A 27117-nucleotide genomic window follows, 5' to 3' on the forward strand; every position below is an offset into this window, starting at 1 on the left:
GGGCCTGTGAGTAAAGGCTCTTACCAAGAAAATATGGCAACCTGTAAAGGTAGGAGGTGAGAACCAACTCCACAAGGCTGTCTTCCAGCTTCCACAAACTCATTCCCCACTCCATACATACACGACAGTAAATTTTTTAAAGGTATTTTATATGCTACCATATAAATGAATTCTGAAAACATATGCTAAGTGAAACTGCCAGATTGCATATGCAAATGTAAATTAGTGGTTGCTTAAGATTGGAGAGTAGCTACTGATGGTGGTAATTATACAGTTTGGTGAACAGAAGACCACTGAACTGTAAACTTTAAGTCGGTAAATTATACTGTATATGAATCATGTCTCAATCAAACTGGTTTAAAATAAATAAACACAACACTTTTTGTTAAGATAGCCTTGACCTCCAGAGTGCTAAAATTATAGGTGTGTTCTCTCTCCCTCCCTCTCAAAACACATGTGAACAAAATATTCCCGCACATAAGGATTTAAAATCATCTATTGTTACAGGAGTGGCATGTGTCACAGTGAGCATGTGAAGGTCAGAGAACAAGTCTGAGGAATCAGTTCTCTCCTTCCACCTTTATACAAGTTCCAGAGATCAAACTCAGGGCTACAGGCTTATGTGGCAAGTGCCTTTACAGACTGAGCCATCTCTCAGACCCCTAAAGGAGCTTTCGTCCATGTAATTTTGTAAGAGAAAAATGGAACTCACCTCTGTGAATTTCCACTTCTGTCCCTTTGGTTACACAACTGGCAACTTCCTGAGGACCCTCAAGCCCACAGAACCCGAAGATCTTCTCAGAATCTAGTTCAGGTGTAGCAAAATGACTCTCTATTCTCAAAGGTTTGGTCACTGTAGAAGCGGTATTCCTAAAACAAAAGGGACAGGAGAAAGGTATCAGTGTGTAAGAGTCCCTTTGCAGTGTTATGTCTAGTAATGATAACAGTTAACACACCACCATCCAGGTATCAGATTATATGTGATCGTTTGCTTGTCTGTTTGGATAGTCTCAACACACAAGAGGCTCCCCCCTAAAACTCAAGGTATCTCCTGCTTCAGCCTCCAGAAGGCTAAAATTATAGATATGTACCACCACACCTGGCAAATGTTCATTTCTGAATGCTAAAATTATAAAGTGGTTAAGTTTACTAAGAGACTTCAGAAGAAAATAGAATCATGTTTGTAAAACAGACTACATTTATATAAACCTATTTCGCTTAAGTTCCAAAGACACAGAAAACATACTGCTGTGATTTTATATGCACATCAATAAACCATTATCAGTATAAGTTCATCTTTAAATTAATGTGTGAAAACTTAGCACTGTCTACTTTAAATTTATGTAGAAGCACTAGAGATGCTAATAACTAAAGGAATGATGCTACTGAACTGTACTTGTGAACTGAATATGAAAATAACCTGGTTGACACAGTATCCTCCGGTACAGCTTCCTCCAGTACAGCTTCTTCTCTGGTACTTTGTTCCTCCGATACAATTTTGTTCTCCTCAACCGATGCAGACGACATACTAATCACAGGTGAAGAAACCTCCTGATATTCATGAATAATTTTGTGATTTACATTATCTGGGCTAAAAGGAACATGACTTTTATCCTTTGAATGAACATCAGGAAATACACATACTCCTACTGCAGAAAAAAATAGGAAATTAAAATTGACCCAATATTAATAGCTACCTGAATAAAATTAATTCCTCAACATTCAATAACAGTCTAATCTCGATATTAAAGTTTGTTCTAGTAGGATACAAATTTAAATTCATTATCTCACATTTCATTAAAAATTTGACTTGTAATAAGCTTAATTATTCTTATCAGTAAAATTTTGGAGTACTCTAAGTAAAAGCTAGTCTTTTGTTACTTTCAATAACTATATACTCTACATAGATTTCAAGACAGGACATTTTCGTTTATTAGTTTTTGAAAATTATACTTTATGTACTAGAAATCTGTGACAGGCTCCACTAAAATATTCTGCCACTGAGAAAGAAGCCCTACCTGGAACACAGACTACATAGTCCCCCAAAAAATGCATGGTTATGAACTTACAAGTCTAACAACTAAAATGAATGGCAGGTCATCTATTACCAGTCAAAACAATTATCAAGAATACAATTAGCTGTAGTTAAAAATAATGAGTAAAGACCACAGCTTCTGGGGAAGGAGATTTAGATCAGTCACAGAGTACTTGCCTAGCAAGTGCAAGGCTCTGGGTTCCATACCCCATACCACAAAAATAAAAATTATAACAATAACTATATAGCTTCTAAGTTGGCTTAATGCATTAAAGATTTAGACTGGCATTTCCTTTGGCTCCTTCCACTACTAGAAGAATTTAGAATAAATCATCTTAGTAACTACTATTTGCCCCATTCATAGATTTATCAGAGTCATGATCATCATGTCAGGCAGGAACCCTTTGCTAAAGAAGTATCTCTGAAGTGGTCAGTGGTCACTGACTTCCATCATCCAATGACTTTTATGGTGGTTACAGGTTCACAGGCTGAAGATTTTCTAGATAACTATTCCATGAACATAAACTCTCTCTCTCCTCTCCCTTCCTCCCCCGCCCCCATCTCCTCTCAAGCCCTGGCTGGCCTGGAACTCACTATGCAGACCAGGCTGGCTACAAACTCACAGAGATCTGCCTACCTCTGCATCCCAGTGGCTTGGGATTAAGGCCACCAAGCCTAGCCTAATTATTCATGTATTTTAGTTATGAGCCTAGCCTTTTGAACAGCTCAGCCAATCTCTCCAGCCCCAAATTATTCTTTTATTTTAAGTTATTTATTTATTTTCATTTTATGTGCATTGGTGTTTTTCCTGCATGTATGTCTGTGTGAGGGTGTCATATACCCTGGAACTGGAGCCACAGACAGCTGTGAGCTGCCACATGGGTTCTGGGAATTGATCTGAGGTCCCCGGAAGAACAGCCAGTGCTCTTAACCGCTGAGCCATCACTCCGGTACCACCCCCCAAATTATTCTTAATAAAGCAACTGCATCACCATCTCAAAGTTGTTCTCTAAGAGCCTCCCTTCCATTCTTACCATCAGCCTGTTCAGTGATGACCTCTGACTGCAACACTATGTCTCCCATTGTAAGTAATGTTATGGCAGCTTCTGTGCTTCCGTCACTGGGACCTGGAGGAGACAGACCAGCATTACAACACAACAGGGAATCCAGAAGTCTCTTCACTTAGAAGGACTATTCAGACACTCATCTTCTATAAACAGTTTCAACAGCCTTCCGACCACCATCCCAGTATGAGTATCGCACAGTAAAATATATACTCCATATTTAGAGATAGATCATCAATGTTAACTGTTAGTTCCTGAAAACACACATTAAATAACTGTGCAGCTCCAGAGGAAACATCACTACTTCTTTTCTTAACATTATCTAGTCTAGCCTCACCTTCTAAAATTAGGTTCTGAGAATCCCAGCTTTCTATAAAGGTAACAGCTTAATGTCATTGTTCTACACTTTAGAAAGCTGTCCTGCTTAACTATTGCCACTGCTAATCACCATGCTACAGTTAACCAAGTAGTTTCAATCAATTCTTTGTTAATAGTTACCTGGTTCTTCTTGGGTCTGTTCACCTATGACCATTTCCTAAAAAAAAAGGAAAAGATAAGTAACATCCTAAGTGTATCCCCCAAACAAATGTTCTGGTTTTGTTGTTGTTTTTCTATATTTTTGGTTATAATAATAACTTTTACTTTATGTTTGATCATAAAGCTTCACAAATAAGAACAGAAATAATATCTCATAAATAAATATCTCATTCCTGGTTTTCTGTCTCCTCATCATTGCTGTATACATCTAACCATTCTTAGATCCTCACAGTCATAATCCTTCAACTCTAGTCAGATCTGCTACCAGTTTTTACCCAATAAAAACTAAAGCCTGGGAGAGGACACAAGCTTTCTCCACTGCGTGGTTTAAAATCTAACAAATTTTGATAAATGATGCACAGGAGACAGCTGTCCAGAGGCAGTGTGAGGAGCACCAATGACCTGCTGCCCAGTGAGACTGCCAAACGTGACTCAAAAAGCAAACACTGACAGCCCCTAGAATTGGTTGTAAGAGCAAAAACAAATGAGAAAAAGCTATTCAGCAAAATCTATAAAACACTGGTAACTGAAACAAGCATTTGTGAACCACAATTGCTCATTGTCGCCTTTCTTTAGCTCCTAGTGGCTAAGACGTCCTCTAAGCTGCTTCTGCTCTCTCTCCACCATAGGTACTGGAGGAGCAAGACTTCAGCACCTAACACCCCCATCACCATCAACAACAAAAACCCAGAGATACTATCTGCGATGAATATGAACATAAATACATTTGAAATACTAGTGAACAACATAGAAGCATATAAAAATCATACATGATAATCAAGGAGGAAATATCTCAGGGAAATAAGTTTTCTTCAACAGCCAAAAACTACTGCTATTACAACTTGTAAATACAGTAACAAAAATATTTTTACATCTGTATTGTACAAAAAAAAAATTAAAACTCTCAAAAAATACACATGACAAAGTCTAAAATCCTTTCACAACAAAACACACCACAAACCAGCACAGAAGGGAATTTCCTTATCTGGTAAGGACCATCCTAGAAACCCCAGAGCCACACTATACTTGATGACATAAGATCAGCTGCTTTCCCCTAAGACTGTGACCAAGTCAAGAATGTCCACTTGTACTATGTCTAGAAGTTGATTTACAATAGAGGCTCTAGCCAGGGCAATCATATAAGAAACAGAAATAAAACACACTCAAATTGGAAAGTAGTATAAATTGAATTTCAAATTTCCAAAACTGTAAGTAAAATTTCCGTGGAAACGTTCTTTATAAATGTACTCAGTTTAAAACAAAACTGTAGGTTTGGTTCTAATTCCACGTGTCAATAAAAGACACAACACAAACACAGGAAGAATGTTGGAGGCAGTGGAAGCCAAGAGTGGAATGCTAAGAAATGACAAAACACTAGTAAATTCTAGAGGCAGGAAGAGAGCAAAGGAAGGTTTCTTCTGCAGACCCACTAGAAAAACCTCCTGGAAGCGGCTGCACTCATGTGGCGCACACACAGACACACATGCAAAAAGAACACTCACAGACCCAAAATAAAAACACACGGGATTTTTGTTGGGTTTTAAAATCCATCTCTACAAGGATTTATAATAGTGTAGTTAATTTTGTGTAGTTGCTGTAACATTTATTGAACATAGACTTACGCCTCAGAATTTTAAGGTTAAAGTCTATGATGATATTCAGAGCTTTACCAAACAACACAAAAATAAGTTTTACAATCAAAATTAAAATCCATGATAATTCACAAGTTTCAACTATTCATACAAACAGTTCCTTACAGGAGAGGAAAAAAATAAACAAAGTTATGAAAATAATTCTGTACTCTTTAGGGAGGTAAACATATGAAAGGCAAAATATGAAATATAAGTACTTACAAATGATGGTGAATGCGAATCTTGTTCTGGTTGCACATCCTGAGCTGTTGCATCCGTGTTTGAAAGCTGGTGTTCAACAACAGTTACACATCCTATGTCTGCAACATCCATGGTTATCTCAAGCTGTCGTAAGAAGTGTTATTATTTCAATGTGATACATTACAAACATGAATGAAGAAATATGCCACAAGTACAGAATTTAAAAACTAAATGGCAGTAATTCTTAGTGACTAAACAACTGAGTAAAACATTACTTTTCTGAGGGGTCTGAGTCCATTACAAGTACTCAAAATCTCTACAGCTAATCTTTGGAGTAGCTGGCATTTTACTTCCCATTCCTTTCACTTTGTCTCAATTTCCTCCATTTGCTAACATAAAAAATACAAGTATATAAACATAGAGACACAAAGTCAAACTAGATACTCTTGGTCCCTGCCCTCCACACTCCTAATTTAAGAAAAACACAGATTAACTATGTTAAAATACTAAAACTGTACAGTATCATAAATATTAGAGATGACTGAATATGCTTAAAAATATTGGTCACCTTATACTCCTAGTGCAACAACCATCTCTCCCCACCCCACAGTTGCATGAATCCTGATACCCAAGGTAACAGGTTCATTCAACTCTTCACTTGACAGCTGGTTAAAGGAACATAATTTTTTTTAAAAGAGTGACTAAAGAGGCCAGTAGAAGGTGTTGGATCCCTCTGGGCGAGAGTTACAGGTGTTTGCAGTATTAACCAGTTGTCCTTGCACAAGACTAACTTTCTTTGTTATTTTCTTGGCATATACTAAAACTTACACTCAGTATAATTACTTTGAACTTTCCATATTATTCAGTTAATTTCAAGAATTCTAACTCATTTACCTTTAGACATTTACCATGTTATTGTTAATCCTAAGTAAATTAAAGGCAGGTTTTCCTCTCCATTAACAAATGTACCTTTGCAGACTCGAGAACTGCGTCATTTCTTAACAGAAGTAGCATACATACTATTCCTTGAATTGTTTTCTCTATCACCACCACCATCTTAGCAAACTCCTGGTTCTGCTTGAAAGACTCAAAGTATTCTAAATCCTTCTACAGAACCGACGCAGGTATCCTGCTCAATGAACCAGCTAAGTGACAAAGAAATGAATGAGCAGGAATTTAAAGCCAAAGAGTTGGACTGTGAGGCCACAGTGACGAGGAAGCAGAGTGTACTCCACCTCACATCCACTCACAGAATGACTGCTGGCTTTTCTCGTTTTGTTTGGTTTTGGTGTTTTCTTTTTTCTTTCTTTCTTTTTTTTTTTTTTGGTTTTTGGAGACAGGGTTTCTCTGTGTAGACCTGGCAGTCCTAAAACTCGCTCTGTAGACCGGGCTAGCCTCAAACTCAGAGCTCTGCCTGCCTCTGGGATTTAAGGTGTGCACTACCCCTGAAAAACCAGGAGTGGGGCACACTGCAGCTGTAGAATGACCGCTTATAATGAGGGGCTGGGGAGTGGAAAGGAGCAAGAGAGGCAGGGGGAGTGAGAAGGGGTGAAGAAAGGGAGAAATTGGTACCTTAGAACACCACTGGTGACACAGTAAAACGGTATAGCCACTGTGGAAAACTGATCTTTTTTTTAACTTAAATACAGAATTACCATGTATTCTAGCAAATCCATGTCTGACTTTATCTCCAAAAGAACCAAGAGCAGAGAAGCAGGGACTGGGGGATGTGGCTCAGTTGGTAGAGCTCATGCCACATATGTAAAAGCCCCGGTTCCATCTCCAGCACCACACACCTGTGATTTCAGCTTTTGGGAGGTAGAGGGAGGAGGATTTGAAATTCAGGGGCTATATAGAAACAAGAGTTCCAGTTTCACAAGATGAGGAGTTCTTTTAGATGGAGAGTAATGATAAAAAAATGAGAAAGAGAGCCGGGCGTTGGTGGCGCATGCCTTTAACCCCAGCACTCGGGAGGCAGAGCCAGGCGGATCTCTGTAAGTTCGAGGCCAGCCTGGGCTACCAAGTGAGCTCCAGGAAAGGCGCAAAGCTACACAGAGAAACCCTGTCTCGAAAAACCAAAAAAAAAAAAAAAGAGAGAGAGAGAGAAAGAGAGCAAGAAAGGGAGGCAGGGAGAGAGAGAGGGAAGGAGGAAGGGAGGGAGGATATTGAGGATATGGCTCTATTGTAAAGTGCTTGCCTCATATATATGAAGCTGTAGGTTCTATCTTCAACATTTCTTAACCAGTTGAAGCAGCACATGGCTGTAATCCCAGCACTGGGGAGGTAGACACAGGAGGATCAGAAGTTCAAGGTCATCCTTGACTACATAGCAAGTTTGAAGGCCAATGTGCAATGTGAGATACATGAGACCCTTCCTCAAAAACAAAACACAAGAAACAAAAGAATAAAAATAAAAAAAAAGAGGAAAGAGATTGATTCTATCTTCTCTACCAACCACAATAAAGAAAGCCTATTATAGAGTTAATAGAAAAACACCTGTTAAAACTTTTTTCAAATTAATTAAAAGGTAGATTAAGCAGTTTATAGATACAAGTAGTTTACAGATAAGCAAGTTTCTTTCATAGTTAACTGAATCCCTTGTAGAGCAAGAACTGTGACAACTGAGTGATGGCCATACAGGCCATTTCTGCTGATTTCCTTAAGCTATTCACTAAGCCCCAAATAAACTACTTTTGACAGTAGACCTTAATAATCACTAAGAGCAGAAATAATCACCCACTAAAAAAGGTGAAGTGCCAAAGACTGAAAAAATAACAAAACAGAAGAACACAAACTACCTCTTCCATTGTTTCTTCGATCTGAGCAGACACTGGTTCAGGGGATCTGAGACCAACAGGTACAAACACTGGTGCTTTGTTTAATTCTTCGGGGGCAAGATGACAGGTTTCTTCCTCATAGTCAGAATCAAAATCCTCAGCATCATCTTCATCCTCTTTCTGGGAAGCCCGAAGAGTCACCAACACGGACTTGGAAGCTCTAGGTTCCTTCTTAGCAGTCTTACCTCGAATTCGTTTCGATCCCCGTCCTTTGGGCACATTGGGTTTCATCTTCCTGGGTGCTCTTTTCCCGCTGTGATCTGTCTCACACTCAGAGGCAGAGGGGAGCGTTGTTCTTCGATGCGGAGTAGTTTTGGAATAATTTGAGTCTTTCAATAGTTGTGGACTGCTGGATGTTGAACCAAAATAACAGTTATAGTCATGTATGCACCAGGATCATCTCAATGAAAGCCTAACTGTTAAGAGCAAAAATCTCAGTTCCAACTTTTAAAATAAAGATCCTGGGCTAAGAGTATAGTTCAGTGGCAGGGCACTTGCCCAGCATGGGAAGCCCTAAGTTCAACTCCCAGCACTGGTGATGATGATGATGATAGATACATCTCATTTTATGATGCTAGAATTGAACCTAGGCCTCAAATTGATCCCTAGCCCTACCCATTCTTTTAAAAACATGTGCCATGAAAATAAGAAAGGAACTAACTACTTCTTAGTATCTAATTCAGAGTGAATTCTTAGTTATATATCTATAAATTTGCACAGTAAGTTTTTAATACTGGCCTTATACCTATGATATGGTTGCTGAGATAAACACAAAACTAGAAATCACTAAAAGACAAAATATCTGGAACCAATGAATAATGAATATGAGATCAAATAGTGTTACTGGTTTATCTTACTGGGTAAACAGATTAGGAAAACAATGTTGTTTTTCAAGAACTTATGTTCCTTCCCACTTTCTTGAAAATTGTGGAAGTTATTGTTCATTATTGTTTATAGACAAACTAGGATTAGCATTATTACTGAGGTAATGCACACTATCGTTTGGTAGGGAAAAACTGCACATTGCTACAAGTAAAAATAAAAATAGGCTTGTAAATAACGACTAGTACATGAAGGCAGAACTGCTCTAACGAAGAAGTACTTTTTATTTCCTATTCTGAGTCTCTAGAATAAAATATTACCTGACTTGTTTACTGAGACCCTGCTCGTCAAGTCCCAAAGATGATATAGGATGGTCCTCCACAATCTCGTCCCTAGCACCTCCTGAAGGTGCAGCTCTCAGCGGAGCATCATCTCTGGCAGAACTCGACTCTTCAGGAACTACACAATCTTTTCTTGCTGAAGTCTCCAGAGGTGTCAGAACCTCCGTCTTTTCCTGAAAGGGAGGGAGAAGAAAGGTAATATTACCATGGAAACAATCTTTATTAATACAGTTTAGCAGTCTGGACTAGTCCTCTAAACATAAAAGGCCACAAGAGATCAGTCTTCAAATCTGTGCCAGCGTGTAACATCACAGCTTTTTATGGAAATATGTGCAGCACAAAGCAAGGACTACTGCTCTTCTTCCCAACCCTGACCCGGGGGACGCACTCTTACTTTTAGAGGAAGCTGCATGTCCAAGTCTCCCTCCTGCAGCACATGGTCTTCTGGTTTTGGTGCTGTGCTCTGGTCTGCTGTGTCTTTTTCTACACCTGGTTGCTCTTTTTTATGGTGTGCTCCTCCTAAATTTGGTTTAGCCTTTTGGAATCGCCTTCTCATCAGCTGTGCTGGACTAGGCACAGGAGGTTTATTTTCATGCCTAGAGTGAAGCACAAGTTATGTTGAAGACCAGAACTCTCTGTCAACATAACATTAAACAATTCTGATTCAAACTGATTCTAAGTTCAAAGGAGTATATATGAATTGGAAATAAAACCAAGCATGTAAAATGAAATACTCATTTTATACATGAAACAGAAAACATAAAAGCTTTATGACTTCCATTTTCTGTATAGCCTCAGGAACAGTTTATAGTATTAATCTTTCTTTACTTTCACTCACTAGTTATGGTATTCAGTGGTTTCATATAACTTTAAGTGATTTTCAAAGAAAAAACAAGGCACTCCCAACTTCCACAGAAGCTGAACACAGATTTTATAACAGCACTTTAAAATACAGCTTCAACTGGGCTATAAGACACGAACAAATGCACAATGGTCTTGCTTGACAGCAAGTCTATCTTACCACATTCCTGAAAGCTCATGGAAAGGTCTTATTGACAGGCAGTGTCTCAAGGTTCTTAACCCAATTTAGACAAAAACAAGGTTTAAACATTCAAAGAAAGCCAAAGCTATCAAAGTAGCTGGAATAGCTACCTAAGGACTTCTGAAAGTATTTCAGTAATGGATAGAACATAAATTAGGATGCTGAAAAACTGATATAAGAAGCAACAGGGATGTAGCTCAGTGGCAGATAACTTGCTAGTGCTACAAGCAAAACACTGGGTTCAACCCCAAACACACAGATACAAAGCAAACTGTGTCTGTGTGTGTATATGTGTGTGTGTGTGTGTGTGTGTGTGTGTGTGTGTGTGTATGTATGTATATGTGTATATTCTTATCCATTAGAAACCAATCCTCAAAATATACAGAAAAGAGGTACCAATCCTACTAAGCATTCTGTTAGAAAAACTAGTAAGTTCTAGCAAGATTATAATGCTGGTTAGTATATTTCAGGATCAGAAAAGGTATCTAGAAAAACAAGTTAATTAGAATCTACCACACTGGGTGAGGGTGTAGCTCAGTACTAGAGTCGTTAAGTTCAATCTCCAAGAGAGAATGTCATGACATATGACTATGAAAATATATTTAAGTATAGGTGATGGCAAGGTGGCTCAGTGGGTAAAGGCACTTGCCATTAAGCCTGGCAAACTAAGCTCAATTCCCAGAACCTACATGGTGAAGAGAGAGAACCGACTCCTGAAAGCTGTTCTTTAATCACACACCCACAGTAGCACATGTGCCTCACCACAAAAAAATATAATGTAAAAGATATTTAAGAATAAAATATCACAAAGTTCAAGGGAAGCAACAAAATTATGGGCATAAAAATAAGGAATAAGATTTTGTGTGTGTGTGTGTGTGTGTGTGTGTGTGTGTTTTATTTATTTATTTTTTTTGAGACAGGGTTTCTCTACATAGTCCTGGATAGCCTTAAACTCAGAGAGCCTCCTGTCTCTGCCTCCCAAGTGCTGAGATTAAAGACATGTGCCATCCACCTGGCCCAGACTGAGGACATTTTAAACCTCACTTAAATAGGCCTGCTGGAACAAGCTTTATCCAGCTACTAAGGCTGAAACTGAAGAATCACAAATTCATGGCTTGCCTGGCCTATAAGCAAGTTTAAAGCCAGCCTGGGAAACTTAGCAAAATTCTGTCTCAGATAAAATAAAGAAGGGTTGGGGTACACAGCTCAATAGTGGAACACTTGCCTGACATGTAAAAGGCAGTGGGTTCAATCAATAGCACCACAAAACACAAAAGCCAAACTTCAGGACACCATTACATAAGACTAATTATGTAACAATCAGAAACATCTTTGACAAGGTTTATGTTTTTCTCATTAAACCAGACTCACCTTATCTGTTCATCTAAAATACTGCTTTTGTTAACATTTAAGTTCTCTACAGGAACCACATGGCTGTGACTTTCATTCACTCTGGACTCGGAAACTCCAAAGGACACAACATCAACTTCACTTTCAATGTGAGAGTTCACCTGCAAAGACAACAACTAAGTTAGTATGATTGGTATTTATTTATTTGTTTGTTTGTTTGTTTATGTATGTATGTATGTATGTATGTATGTATGTATGTATGTATGTATGTTCTTCAGGACAAGGTTTCTCTGTGTATGTATGTGTGTGTGTATGTATGTATGTATGTATGTATGTATTTATGTTCTTCAGGACAAGGTTTCTCTGTGTAACAGCCCTGGCTGTCCTGGAATTCTCTCTGTAGACCAGGCTGGCTCAAAGTGCCTGCCTCAGCCTACTGAGTGCTGGGATTAAAGGCGTGCCCTGCTGCCACCACCCCCTCCACTATATGATTTATTTTCTAACACTAAAATATTTTAAAATATTTTAATCAATAAAAAAGAGCATTCTGTTTATTTCTTCTCTTTGGGATGCTAGGAACTGAACCTGAAAGATCTGCATATACCCTGTTGTTGAGCTCCATGCCTAAGCCACTCAGGTTTTTAAAATTATGGCCTCAACTTGGCATCCAGTGTCCATGTTCTGCTGTTCACACAAGGTCACCTAGTTCAGATCAAGAAGTGCAATGATTTACTACCATCCCATGTTTACATATACTTTAAAAGCCCCAAGAGGGGGCTAGGATGAGGACTCAGTAGGTAAGAGTGTCTGATCAACAAATAAGAGGACCAGTGTTTGGATTGCCAGCACCTACATGAGACACAGATGTGGCAGAGCACATCTGTAACCCCAGCACTGGGGGAAAGGTAGACAGTGGAATCCCTGGCACTCTCTAGCTTATCTAAAGCAATACGCTCCAGGTTTAGGGAAAAACCATGTCTCAAAAACTAAAGGAAAATACCTTATATAACATTTGACCCATGCCTACATACACATGTACACTTATCACACCTGCACATACCAACTCTAAAAGCCATCTGTTATAAAATAAAGAATTTAAATTAACTAGCACTGATTAGGGCTGGGGGTGCAGTTCAGATGCACACTGCTGCTTGGCATGCACAAAACTCTGGGTTTGATCTCCAGCACCAAAAGTTTAACTGTTTTTTTTTTTAAGTATTTCCGTCCAAATGGGGATCACAATGACTTTTAATCTAGGTTTTATATTAACACCCAGAGAAAAGAATGCAAAAGCAAAGACTACTTGAGACTAACATTTTGGGACATTATATTACTTAGATTTTTTTTTTCTTTTTTCCTTTTTTGGTTTTTAGAGACAGGGTTTCTGTGTGGCTTTGCGCCTTTCCTGGAACTCACTCTGTAACCCAGGCTGGCCTCGAACTCACAGAGATCCACCTGCCTCTGCCTCCCCGAGTGCTGGGATTAAAGGCATGCGCCACCACCGCCCAGTTTAGATTTATTTTTTCTAATACCAAAATACTTATCAGGAAATTGATTAAGGGCCAGAGACATGACAACCTGACTCCCAGCCTCAGAATACACATGAGAAAGAGAGTACGCTCCCACAAGTTACCCTCTGACCTTGTGTGTGTGCTGTGGCATGTGTACATACATATGTGCATATGTGCACATACCCACCACCCCCACACACAAATAAATTAAGTACATGTTACAGAAGAGACTAGATAGAGCTGCATATGGTGGCACATGCCTACAACTGCAGCATCTGGGAGGGAAAGGCAAGTGAATCAGAAATTCAAGGCCAGTCTCAGCTACACCGAATGCAAAAGAAAAAGCAGTAACTTGGCTGAACGGGACGGAATGATGGGGTATTTCTGTAACTACGGCACTGAGGAGGGTGAGGCCGGAAGATGAAGGCTAGTCTCAGCTAAATAATGAGACACTATCTGAAAGGGTAAGTAAGAAAGGTTCTTTGAAAGGTTAAACTGTCATTCAAAACAGTATACTATTATCAGTGCATATACATGATATAACTGCTGTTTCTTGCTAGAGAATTGCTACTGTAGTACTAAGGGAAAGTTACAAAACTCTTCAGAACACACTAAACAGCAAAGGCTGGATTCAACAATAAGAATGTGAGAGAACAAGCCAAGGCTGAGCTATCATTTGTTGTTTTAGTACACACTAAGGATCAATTCTCACCCTCGTCAGGGATTTTGTCCCATCTTTTTGTAGTTCTGATCCTTCGTTCTTAGTTGAGCCTTCCAGTTCACCTTTTTCTACTATCTGCCTCGGTCTGGCCTTTTGTACATTTGGTCTTGGTCTTTGAAGTCGACCTCTCATCGGAAGAGGAATTTGGACAACACTTTGCTTTGTTTCTTGTATGACCACATTCATCTTCTGAGTCCTAGAAAAAAGGACAAGGAGGAAGAGAGAGAGCTTGACTATAAAAAGTTGACAACTAGAAGAACGTGTAACTTGAATTTCCTCCAATAAACTCCCATGAAAATATTTTTTTCAAATCACTCAAGGAAAATATCTTCTCATCACAAAAACGTTCAGGGAGCCATGGGGGGAGGGGGGACGACGACATTATTTCAGGTTTGGAGATGTAGCCAAATGGAAAGAAGACATGGCCAGGGTAAAGCCTACGGCTAATCTCCAGCACAATAAAGATGAAATGATAAGGGGGTGGGGGAGCAGCGGAGCAGGAGTAACCTCATTTTAATTCTCAAGTGTTAATAAACTTATATGGTGTGCCTAAAATAACCTAATGTATAAAAGTCAGATGATGGGATGGTGGGCGCCAACAACAGAAGGAAGGGAGCAGCGGAGGTTCCTGTTCAGTGAACACAAAGCTCATGAAAAGGCTAATGGAAAGTCAAGTGTCCAGGGACGGATGGTGGTGTTGCCTGCAAACATGAGGCAATGCTGTGTGACTTACGTCATTAGGTTTGTACAACTAAAAATGGTTAAAAACAGTAAATTGTACGTTATGTATGTATTCTGCCAATTTTTTAAAAGGCAAGGAATTATACCACATATACATATATATTTTAGTGTTCTACCTTCCATAAATCATAAACAGTTAACAAGTAAGAGAAAAAGGAAGGAAGGAAGGAAGGAAGGAAGGAAGGAAGGAAGGAAGGAAGGAAGGAAGGAAGGAAGGAAGGAAGGAAGGAAGGAAAGAAAAAGGCATTAAAAGATGTTCAATCCCATCTAATTTTCAATTTTAGGTGACCCCCCCCCCATGAATTAGACCAATTATTCTCTATAGCACTTGAAAAAAAATAAATGTCTTAAAGAAAAGCATCTCTTATCTTAGATTTTTAAGAAAATATCACTGTTTACCCAATAGAAACAACTAAGCCATTTTCCTGGTTTTGTGTTAACTGAGAATCCTCTTTAGGTTCACATGAAACTGGCAGTGAAGAATCCTTTTCAGTCCGTATGCATGGTAGTATCACAGCCTCCTCCTCATGACCCAATTTATCATTTTCTCTTAATGCCATTCGGGAAGGTACCTTCAAAAAGTTTAAAAAGAAAAAAATTCACAAGCTATTAATGTAAAAATAAACTGGCCCATTCTTTGTGGATAACAGGGGCAGAATGTACTTCCTAGCATTTCTACTTCTAAAAGTTCATCTTATAAAACCATGTAAACAAGTACATACATGTGCATACACATGGAGAAGGCTCAGGGTCATCTTCCACATATAGAGGATGAATAAAGCACTGGAAGTAAGATTGTATCCCAAAAGGAAATTAAATTTTAAGTTCATTTTTTTGGAGGACACTGTTGGGCACTGAAATCAGGTCCTTAAGCATGCAACACAAATACTCTATCACTGAACTAACTTTTAATTATTTTTCTTTCTTTCTCTCTTTCTTTCTTTCTTTTAAAGATAGAGTCTCACTGTATAGCGCTGGCTGCTCTGGAACTCTAAGAGATCCACCTCACTCTGGTTCTCAGCGTTGAGATTAAAGACAGGTACCACCACACCTGGCTCCTGAATTTCCTTACACTGAAGAGACAGGAACTCACTTTGCTGCCTATTTTTGAGCCAACCTTGACCTGCAGCTCTCCAGCTTTAGCCTCTTAAACAGCTAGAAATATAAAGTACAGACCATACCACATCTAGGTTTAGCCTTAAATACTCTAGTATATAACCACATTAAAAATCCTTTTTTTTTTTTCTGTACTGAGCCCAACAGATATTTAAAATATTATGTTAGCGGAAATATCTGATGCTAAGGGATGCTGGCAATTGTGGAATGTAATGCTAACACATCTATATGTATATATTCAAAATTGCTAGATTAATTAGGGAGGAGAAAGAAATGGGATATAGGGCTCTCATGTTTTGATTATCTTCACAATCTCAAGATTGTCAGAAACTCTAAAATGAAATGTTAACATTTAAATTGGCTTTTAGTTTTTGTTTTGTCCTTGTAATCCTGGGGATTAAACCCAGGACCTCACAGATGTTAGGAAAGCTTTCTTCTGTTGAGCTCTATTCTCAGAGTCTTCTTAACTTCTATTTTGAGACAGGTTCTCATTAAGTTTGCCCAGGCTGGTCTTGAACTCACACTATAACCTAGGCAATCCTTGAACTTGTGATCTTTGTTTCCCAAGTAACTAGGATTACAGGTCTGCATACCAGGCCTGGCTAAATTGAATGTATTTTAAAGTACTTTTTAGAATTAAAATTTATATTTTGCACTTTAGAATAATTCTTTGTATTTTTGTACTTTCTCTAACTTTGTAAAAGTTAAACTACTTTTCCTATTTTATTTTATGTGTGTGAGTGTTTAGCCTCAATGTATGTCTGTGCATCACATGGATAGAGTGCTCACAGAGGCCAGAAGAGGGCCTTAGATCCCCTGGGGCTGGAGTTGCCGGTGGTAGTGAGCCACCATGTGAGGTCTTCTGGAAAAGCAGCCAGTGCACTTAACAGCTAGGACATCTCACCAGCCCCCCAGCATTTCATTTTTCATGTTACCTTAATAACAGTGAAATAAAGCACTATTATTCCCATTTTTCCTGAGGAACTTGGTACATCATTTGGCTATGGTGATCTCACCAGAATGTCAAGCAGAACCTAAAATGTCTTAGATGCCTTCCCAAACACACATTTGCCCACATTTCCCTACCAAATATCCAATATTTTAACATAAACCATATGGAATAACAAAGCACACTAAGGATAGAACAATACTATACACATTAAAACTACATGAACTTTTGATGGTTTAATAACCATAGTAACAACAACAAAAAAACCCACAAACAAACCTCCCCCTTAATCTTCACTCACATGTTGAGAAGAGGGAGAATCAGCTTGTTCTCTGTCCTGCTGTAACACGATGGTCTCCATTTTGTCTGCTTCTGATTTCTTCCCAGGTACACAGTGTTCTGCTTCTGTGGTTGCTCTCTTTAAAGCTGCTCTGGACAAGTTTGGTTTTGGTCTTTTGAATCGACTTCTCAGAAAAGGAGCTGGTTTAACTTCAAGTGGCTTCTGTTCTTGAGGAAGAGATTTGCTTTTGGAACAAGGATTATCAAATGATTAGATAGAGTTGAAGTATGAAAGTGAGTGAACTCAGGACAACCTTAGGGGCTGGCGGTAAGCTTTCCATTGTTTTTGTTTGGTTTTTAGACAGGGTTTTTCACTGTAACCTAGGCTGGCTTGAAATCTGCTCTACTAGGCAGGCTGGCCCTCAACTGTCCTTCATCCTCCAGCCTCTACCTCACAAGTGTGGGGATTACAGGCATGCACCCTCATATCTGTTTCTGCCTAATTCTATTGTTTAAGGCGAAAAAATGGAACTATCCATTAAACTCTGAAAACCACTGAGTTGTACAATCCAGGTACAAGCCTATGATTTTTTGCATGAAGAAAGTACTGGTCAAACCCATATTGACTTATGAGTATGTGTTACATAAAATTTGTTAATAAATCTCACCACAGGCTATCAGAATGGCCTTAATCCTTTCTTCCAATCTTCCATAAACTATCTTAAAACTTATAACACTATCCAATTTATGTTATGGCTTGAAAGCTCACTTGCTTTAACATAATCAGCAAACAGAAGTTCACATTCTTTTTCTTTAAAGGCACACAGACCTACACACTTGTACCTTAAGTTAGTATCTGAAAACTGCTCTTGGACATCTGGAAGTGGTATCCCTGGTTCTGTTTCATGGTGTCCAGAACTCTGTGACGAAGACTCCACATGACTTAAGTGACTTGATACTTCCGTGTCAGTATTTTCTTTGTCTTCCACAAATGTAGGCATCACTGATATTTTACTGCTGAGAGTCTAGAGAAAAGAATCACAACACATCATCAAAAACAGAAATCCTATAAGCATTTCACATATTTTAAACAAAAGCTTATTTCCAAAACAGTGATTTAAAAATACAAAGGCTTATTTCCAACTGTTAAATATAAAAATCACAAATATGAAAACTTAAAATTCAGAAATGCCTTCCCTTCATATTGTATATTATTACTACTCTAAACCAAGGATATCATTAAACACACACACACACACACACACACACACACACACACACACACACACACACACACACGTTAAGAAGAAATCTTCAAAAATGTTAAGTGTATGAACTACAAACAACAGGAAACTCCACCAGAAGATCTAAAAATGGAGGCAGTGAAGTGTCAGAGAAAATAAACACATATGCAGCCTGTGTTTATACTAAGGCTGCTACAAATCCAGTCCACTTTCCTCCAAGTATTTTTATCTAAATGAGCATCTTCAAACTGCCATTAGGATTAGTAACTTTTTAAGTGACTACACCAGTTCTTGAAGAACCCGAGACAAAAAGATTAGGGCTGGAAAAGATTTTAAATTTTTAGTAGAGATGTTAAGTATTTTGGACTTAAGGGTAACAATGTTCAATTATCTTGGTAACCTTGCTGAGAAATGTTTTCAAAACACTGTAAGATGGAGAAATACATACTCTTCTATCCACTGAAGGCCCCGAGCTGCTGTGGTCACTGCTGCTCTCAATTCCCTCTGCCTCGGGCTGCCTTGAGATATGCTCCTCTGGTTCATGTTCTCTTGGAGCAGCATCTACTTTTTCTGTTTTTTCTAAGTCTGCCACCATTTCCTCCCCAGTATGGATCTCTCCAGATCCTCTCTCCCAAGGGACAGAACTCTCTCCTGCTGCCTTCAAATCTCCGTTAGTTTCCTCAATGGCAGTCGTCTGTGCTGACGCCATGACAGGACAGGAGGAGGAGGAAACGCCTCCTTCCCCAGTGTCTCTCAGGTCGAGCTCATTCTCTTCCAGCGCACTCCCCTCCACTCCCGCCTTCTCTCTGCTTGTGCTGCCGCATGGACAGACCTCACCAGCCAGCTGCTCTGCGGCGCCCACTGCCGGCCCTCTTTGGGAAGTTTCTCCTCCAGTCTCCTTCAGGTGTGTTTCCACTTCACCCACAGCTTGGGCCTCCTCTGCCTCCTTTACTGGTGCAGGCATTTCTTGTCTTTCAGTTTCTTCTGAATATGCCTCCCTTTTTTCAGTGCTATCAATCATATCTGGTGTCCTGTCTCTTGTGGGCAACTCTTTTCCAGTTTCTTGCAAGCCTGTCTCTGGTTCACTAATTGGACTGACCTCCCTGGGGCCATTTTCCTGTGGAAATATTTCTCTTCTTCCAGTTTCTTCCAAATTTGTATAAATTTCCTGTGTGGTATCAATCAGCTCTGGCACCTTCACCATAGGAGAAATCTCATTTAAAGACGCTTTCAAACCTGTCTCTGTTTCCATAGGGATGTCAATCATTTCTGCTGCCATCTCCCCTGGGGAAATCTCTCTTCCAATTGTTTCCAACCCTATCTCCATTTCCACTGTGACATCCGTCATCTCTGACATCTCCACATTAGAAGATGTGTCAGTTCTTCCAGTGTCTCTGAAATCGGATTCCAATTCCTTAGTGGAAGGAGAAGCAGTAGGAGCAGCAATAGTTACATTTGCTGTCTTCTCCCTTGGGGAAGTGTCTGGTCTTGCAGTTTCTTCCAAAGTCACTGATAGTTCTCCAGAAACAGGAATCTCCTCTGGTACCCCTTCCCTGGAGGTCATTCTTTTTCTTCTTGTATTTGGTTTTGGCTTTGGTTTCTGAAATCGAGTCCTTAGAACTGGAGCTTGATTCAGTTTATTTGCTTTCTTGCTCTCTTGAATACTACAAAAGAAGAGAGACAAATTTTAATCCAGACTACCAGTTGAACAGATGACAGTTAAAGAAATCCTATAGAAACACTAAAAACTCTCAAGATTTGCCAAACAAGGTGGCACACGCCTTTAATCTCAGAACTCAGGAGGTAGAAGCTGAAGGATTTCTGTGACTTTGAGGCCGGCCGGGTCTACAGAGTGATATCCAGGACAGCTAGGGTTATATGGAGAAACTCTGTCTCAAAAATATGAAAATAAAATAAAATTTTAATGATATACAAGACCCAGCATGGTAGAACACGCCTTTAATCCCAGCACTCAGGAGGTAGAGGCAGGTGGAGCTCTGTGAGTTTACACAGAATGTTCTAGGACAGCCTGGTCTACACAGAGAGACCCTGATTTTTTTGTTTTATGTCCTTAAAATAAATAAATAAAAGCATATTGGAGGACTGAGGTTGTAGTTCAGTGGTAGACTACATGTTGAACATGTACTATGCCCTGAGTTTACTCACAGCACAAAAAAAGGAGGAGGAGAAGAAGAAGAGGAAGAAGGAGGAGGAGGAGGAGAGGAAGAGGAGGAGGAGGAGGAGGAGGAGGAGGAGGAGGAGGAGGAAGAGGAAGGAGGAGGAGGAGGAGGAAGGAGGAGGAGGAGGAGGAGGAGGAGGAGGAGGAAGTTAATCAAGTCTCATGAATGTCTGTCTCGGTAGAATTGGAAAATAAATGAGAGAAACAATCCAATTAGTTGAAATTACAACAGAATTTTACAATAATTACTTGTATCTATTCATGGTTAGACACATGTAGAGAATGTTAATGAGGTCAATCAGAGTAGCAGCTGACTGTGCTTGAATAGTGACCCTCAATGACCCCTTTGCAATTGTTACTTCATCCTAGACAAATAATGGCTAGGAAAAACTCTGCAGAAATTTACAATCATGCTAGCTCAAGTTGCATCTGGTACTTTGACCTCTGTATTCCTACTATCTTTTACCTAGACATACAGTCATAACAGACCTGCTGATCTCAATAGCTAGATGGAAGTATGACTCAAGTAAGAAAAAGTCTTATGACTAAGAACAAGAACTACCCTTTATACTTTCAAAGACAATTTAAAAGAAGATCTGTTACTATAGTTTAAGAGCACATGCTCTCAAGATAGAAGGGTAGAAAACACAGTATTTTGCTGAATTCTACTTAGCATACAATCAACCATTTATATCAAGTGCTTTGCTCTCCAGAAGAGCAGCACTCTTTGATTTGTATTTTAATCATCACAATAGATGGCAAATCCAGTAAAATATACAAAGGGAGCTATTATGTAAGGTCATTAGTGGGGAGAAGGAGAGCACAGCTTTAGTCCCAACACTCTGGCTTTAGTCCCAACACTCTGAAGGGGCAAGTAGATCTCTGAGTTCAAACTCGGCCTGGTCTCCACAGCCAATTCTAGGCCAGCCAATACTACACAGTGGGGAGTTTGGGGGGAGGATATGAAGGGGGACAACGGATGACAGGATGGAAAAAGGAGGAGGAACGAAAAAAAAAAGTAAAGGTCATTGAATCGTGTGTGCTGAAATCCCAGCACTTGGGCTGTGGAGGCAGGAGGATTACAGACCTGAGGACTGCCTGGGCTACTTAACCAGACTCTGGAAAGATAGAGGCAGGAAGGAGAGAAGGGAAAGAGAAGGAGAAAAAACAGTCATTCATCTTGGGTACAAGCTACACCAAATGAAAACTAGATTTACTCAGCAGGTCAGGCTGAACAAGTGCATAACCATACACTCAGCTTTAAAAAGATTTGGGACAACAGATGGCCCAGAGGGTAAGGAGCTCGCCCTGCAAACCTGATGAGCTGAGGGTGATTCCCCGAACCCAAGACAGAAGGAGAAAGACTTGTGAAACTTGCTCTCTAACATGCACATGAATACCAACACACACACACACACACACACACACACACACACACACACACACACACACACACACACACAGTACATAACAGTAAAAACTGATTAGTCTAACCCTCAGACAAGGCAAGCTGCACACAAGACTCTCAGATAAGCCAAGCCCCTCAGAAGAAGCAGAGACCAAAAGAGCTGCCTTGAGAAGCCCAGACCAATTGATGCACACTGTCTAATCTGCTGAGCTTCCAGCAGATTGTGCAGTGCGCTCCAGATCCACAGCTTTTGTCACCAATGCTGTCACCAATGCTGGGGTGCGTCTTGGTGACATAGCTGTCTTTGAGTCATTCCTGCTCCTGTAAGCAAGCCCTAACCTATATTATTATATGTAATTCCAATAAAATTCATCAGTTCACCAAACTGGACATTGGTGCAACAATTTGGTCACTCAAGAGCTCCCTATCTGGGGTGATCGGATGTGAATGCGTTGTGTCTCCCCAGGAAAAGTCTGTCACACAACAGCAGAATAGCTATGGCTCAGGAATCTGACTAAATCAAAATAGTTAACAGAAAGGAACATTCCTAACACAAAGTCTATAGTAAAAGACATGTCAATTACCCTAATCTGACATATTTGTATATATGAATTAAAATGTCAACACTATACTCTTTTATTATAAATACTATGTCCATTAGAAGTAATATATTTTTGAAAAGACGTATTAATGAAAAGGTAAACATTGCTTCTTAGGAAAAAGAACTTCAATATTTCCTTTTCTATGGGAAAGATGCCTGAATACAGGCACTAAGATCAAGCTCCCATGGTACTTATTAACAACAGAAATGTAGAAACCCATTTGGAGTAACTAAACAGTATCTGCTGTCCACTTCTGGAAGATGATAGCTAGTGAAAGGTAAAGAAAAATTCAGCAGCGTCCACTCAAGTGCCAAACCACCTCCCACCAACAAATGAGCCTGGGGTCATTAAGCAGTACAAGCAATGTCTGTCTAGGGCCACTATATCAAAGTTAAAAAAAAAGACAAAGTAAAATGGCACATTTCATTAGTTACTTCTCCTGCTTGAAATAACTACCTTTCATGGGAGTTTAATAACAGAAGGCAGATCCTTAGAAGACAGGCTTCTGAACTATATTTAATTGAGACACTTACAGCTATCATGAACTCTAATAAATGATAATATTAAGTCCTAATATTAGAAATCAAAAAAGGAAATTTAATAGTAATGGAAGATGTTCATTTTACTGTGTCATTTATGATTCTCTTCACTTTTCTAAGCAGCAGCTAAGACAGAACAGTATGCTCTGAAGGTGGGGAAGGAACACTGAGAGTTAAAGGTTTATGTAGGGATTGGGTTGGGGGATGGAGGAAGAGGGAATGGAGCAGATTGACCAAAACTGAAAATGTATCAAGAGCCCTATGGAAACCTACCACTCTGTAAGCTAACTGCGCGCACACACACAAGCGTGCATACACATACACACACACACACACACACACAAATACATTTTAAGGAATTTTAACAGAGGCAGCTTGTATGAGTAGACAATGCTTTCACAAGGACATGGTTTATTAAGTGAGCCATCTCAGTGCCATATATGAGATACTTCTTTATGAAGTTATCAGTCAGGAAGGTTCCAGAGGCCCCTCAAACAACCAAAGCTATCACCATTGGTCTTGGCTGCTCACCATAACTAGATGGTAAGACCCCCCATTGCTAAAGATACAATACATTCTCATTGTAGGACATAGAGAAACCAATCTGAACTGACCAGAAAGCCTCCTCTCTGCTGGCTACTTTTCACAGTGTGGGAAGATGGTACACAGGCCTGCCAGGCAAGATGTGCCCAATGGTGCAACAGTGTCGTGTGTGTGTGTGTGTGTGTGTGTGTGTGTGTGTGTGTGTGTTCACACATGCACGTGTGTGAGAACTAATCACTTTCTGATTGGATTTGAGACCTACACAAGAGGGAAGTCATGTCTGGTATTGGAAACCTGCTCAAAAGCTCATCACTGAGGAGGTTATAGGCCCTAGCTGGGAATCTTCTACTGCTGTTTTCCTAAAAGGACACGGTGTCAACTGTCTTCTGAGTGTTTATGTTCATATACATCTATCAAGGCTGCCATCGGCTTTGGTCAGAGGTTTCTTGCTGCAGTGGGCAACAGAGAATTCAGAAATACCTAATCAAAGTGTTTACAATAAATGGCTGTTGAGTGCGGGGCCCGAAATGGAACACCTATAGGAGCTCCCTTAAGACTTAGGGAGCACCATGGGAGAAGGGACAGAAAGAATGTAAGTGCCGAAGGATGAGGGAGGGTGCAGCAAAACATGTCATCTGGACACGGCATGGCCTCTGTCCTCATGAACGCACTGCAGCTATGGGGATCTGCACAAGAGAAAGCTAACAAGACGACAAGTCAATATTCCAGCAGGCAGCACCAACTGGACTCAGGGGCTTACCAAAGCAACAAAGAAAACTGGAGAGGGTACGAGGATAAAAACAGAAGGGAGATACAGTTGGGGCAGGAGGCCGCAGGGGGACTGGGAAGAGGGAGATAAGGGTGGGTAAGATCGAGATATATTGCAAACATGTTTGAAACCATCAAAGACTACTGGGCCCTTAAACAGCTTAGCAGGTAAAGGCGCTTGCCACCAAGTCTGATGACCTGATCCCCTGGACATACATTTATCATGGAAGCAGACAAACTGACAGGAATAAGCCAAGTGTGTGTGCACACACCTGTAATTCCAGTACCTGGGAGAGGGTAGAGGAACAGAAGTGTATGGCCATCCTCAGCTACATGAGCTTGAAGCTAACCTGAATTATATCAGTCTCAAATCACCTTCAAATGCATACATATATACTTAGTTGAAGTATACAAGATTTTAAACATCCTGGATTAAGTTTCAAAGAAATACTTACTACTTTATCTAAGAATCTTTAAGTTCTGAGATGCCTTCCCTTCTCTAATAGAACCTTGAACAGGACAGAGTGTTCAGAGTAGAGAAAATGGGGAAACTGCCTATTATTTATACATAAGTCAAAATTAGATAAAACACAGAAACTCAGAATTGTTTCCAAGACTCCTGGATGTTTAAAGGGCAGAAGTATCACATGGTAAAGCAGTAAAGACACTGCCTTTACAGAGGGAAGTTGCTAATGTCAGGCTGGATATTAATTACAAATATCCAGAAACTGTGCTTGGTGGTATGCACCTATAGTCCAGCTGCATGGGAGGTGGTGGCAGAGGGTTAGGGAAACGTTCTGGGAGAGCTGCCCTGTCCACCACCACCTGTAACACTCGGGAGAGCAGGGCCTGCACCTCGAGTGGGCAGCTCAATATAGCCAACCCCACTGGCGGAGGTATGGGTGAGCCAGCCAGGAAGTTTGTGAGTATGAGCTAACTATCCCCACTACTGATCTGTTATGTGGCAGCATGAGCTGGAGAGAGCTGGCCCTGAAGTCATAAGGGCGGGAGAGCTGGCCTTGTCCCCCACCAGCTGCAACACTTGGGAGAACAGGTCCTGCACCTTGCCTGGGCAGCACAATAGAGCCAGCCAATCCTGTTGGTAGACGTGTGAGTGAGCCAGCCCCAATGTTGTGAGCATGGGAGAGCCGTCCAATCTCATCTGTCTGTGGTGCCATGCTCAGGGGAAAGATGTCCTTCTTCCCACCCCACTCCACCCCACACCCACCCTCACCCATCAATGCCTGAGGCAGGTGGGAGAGGAGCTGGCCTTGGCCCTCATCAGCGGCAGCACCAGGGAGAGTGCCCCTATGCCATGCCTGGGCAACACAGTAGAGCTGACCCTGAAGGTGAAGGTGAGGGGATCTGACCCCGACGCCAAGAAAACAGGAGAACTGGCCCACCCCTTATTCACTGTTGCAAGGGGTGAACTCACCAGGACAGTGCAGGAGAGCTCCCCTTGGTGGTGAGGATGGGGGAGAGCTGGCAAGCTGACTAACCCTGCAACTACCCAGGCCTAGAATCAGGGTTCTGTGTTGACCCACTCCACACCACCTCATCTGTGATCCGCTGGAGCACATGAAGGGGCTGCACCCAAAGCTGCAGGATCCCCACAACACAGTCAACAGCAGGACAACCAAGAGGAGCCCCAGGGAGGGCCCAGCACTGAGAGTGTAGCAGAAACCAGGGGCCTCGAACCAGACCAATGCCTCTCTGCAATGAACACTTGCAAGTAAAGATACATGGACAAAAGGGTTTACTGTGTGACTCACTGTGTCACACTTCAGTTTCCATGATGAGACTGAATTTTTCCTTTTCTCTCTCCTTTTTTCTTTTCTTTTTCTCTTAAATTTCCTTTTATTTTGGGAGGGAGGTTGCAAGGGCAGAAGATGGATACAAAGGGATGGGGAAGTGAATGGGATGGAGATGTGTGATGTGAAAGACAATGAATAAATAAATAGGACTGGAGAGATGGCTCAGAGGTTAAGAGCACTGACTGCTCTTCCAGAGGTCCTGAGTTCAATTCCTAGCAACTACATGGTGGCTCACTACCATCTGTAATGAGATCTGGTGCCCTCTTCTGGCCTGCAGTCATACATGCTGTATACATAATAAATAATAAATCTTTAAATAAATCTTTAAATAAATAAATAAATAAATAGGAGAAAAAAATGTTCAATAAATATTCAATACACTCAAAATGATACCTGGTTTAAAAAAAAAAGGAAAAAGTTCAAGGTTCAAGGTCATTCTCATCTACACAGTGAGTTCACAGCAACCCTAGGCTACGTGAGATCCTCTCTCAAAAAAATAAGACAAAGAAACAAACAAATAAATAAATTTTAAAAATTAGCCAGGATTCTAAAACTCAGTAAACACTCAAAAACTTAATTTTCTTCTAAGACACCATCATTAAATCTAGATAATATAAATACAAAACCAATCTGTTAGATAACTACAAATAAAATCTATTATCAGAGATGTGCAATAAGGAAGGAAGTTCCAAAGGGTACAGTAGTCGTCAAACAGTTGAAGGGTACTAAGAAGAAATAATAGATGAAGCAAGAAATAAAGGAATTCTTGAAGTGAAAGGAACCTAGCCTTTCCTTCCAGGTTAGATGCTGCTATTTAAACAGGTCTATGAAAATATATCATAG

At 40.2% G+C, this 27117-nt stretch overlaps 1 protein-coding gene across 5 annotated transcripts in view; it reads right to left on the reverse strand.

Moving 5' to 3' along the window:
• Positions 1-27117, reverse strand: part of Bdp1 (BDP1 general transcription factor IIIB subunit) — a 100440-nt gene that overhangs the window by 31417 nt on the left and 41906 nt on the right. For 4 of the 5 annotated variants that reach the window (XM_006994411.4, XM_076552123.1, XM_076552122.1 and 1 more), the window contains exons 17-30: positions 18870-20085; positions 18021-18202; positions 17200-17422; positions 15233-15405; positions 14084-14288; positions 11882-12021; positions 9863-10064; positions 9448-9641; positions 8267-8654; positions 5490-5612; positions 3598-3634; positions 3070-3162; positions 1421-1649; positions 713-870 (exon numbers count right to left, since the gene is read on the reverse strand). In XM_006994411.4, coding sequence (XP_006994473.1) covers positions 713-870; positions 1421-1649; positions 3070-3162; positions 3598-3634; positions 5490-5612; positions 8267-8654; positions 9448-9641; positions 9863-10064; positions 11882-12021; positions 14084-14288; positions 15233-15405; positions 17200-17422; positions 18021-18202; positions 18870-20085 — 3563 coding nt within the window. The remainder of the gene's footprint in view (positions 1-712; positions 871-1420; positions 1650-3069; positions 3163-3597; positions 3635-5489; positions 5613-8266; positions 8655-9447; positions 9642-9862; positions 10065-11881; positions 12022-14083; positions 14289-15232; positions 15406-17199; positions 17423-18020; positions 18203-18869; positions 20086-27117) is intronic. The other variant, XM_042261693.2, reaches the window with a different exon arrangement.

Source organism: Peromyscus maniculatus, chromosome 15 (assembly GCF_049852395.1).
Source record: "Peromyscus maniculatus bairdii isolate BWxNUB_F1_BW_parent chromosome 15, HU_Pman_BW_mat_3.1, whole genome shotgun sequence".
Lineage (NCBI taxonomy): Eukaryota > Metazoa > Chordata > Mammalia > Rodentia > Cricetidae > Peromyscus > Peromyscus maniculatus.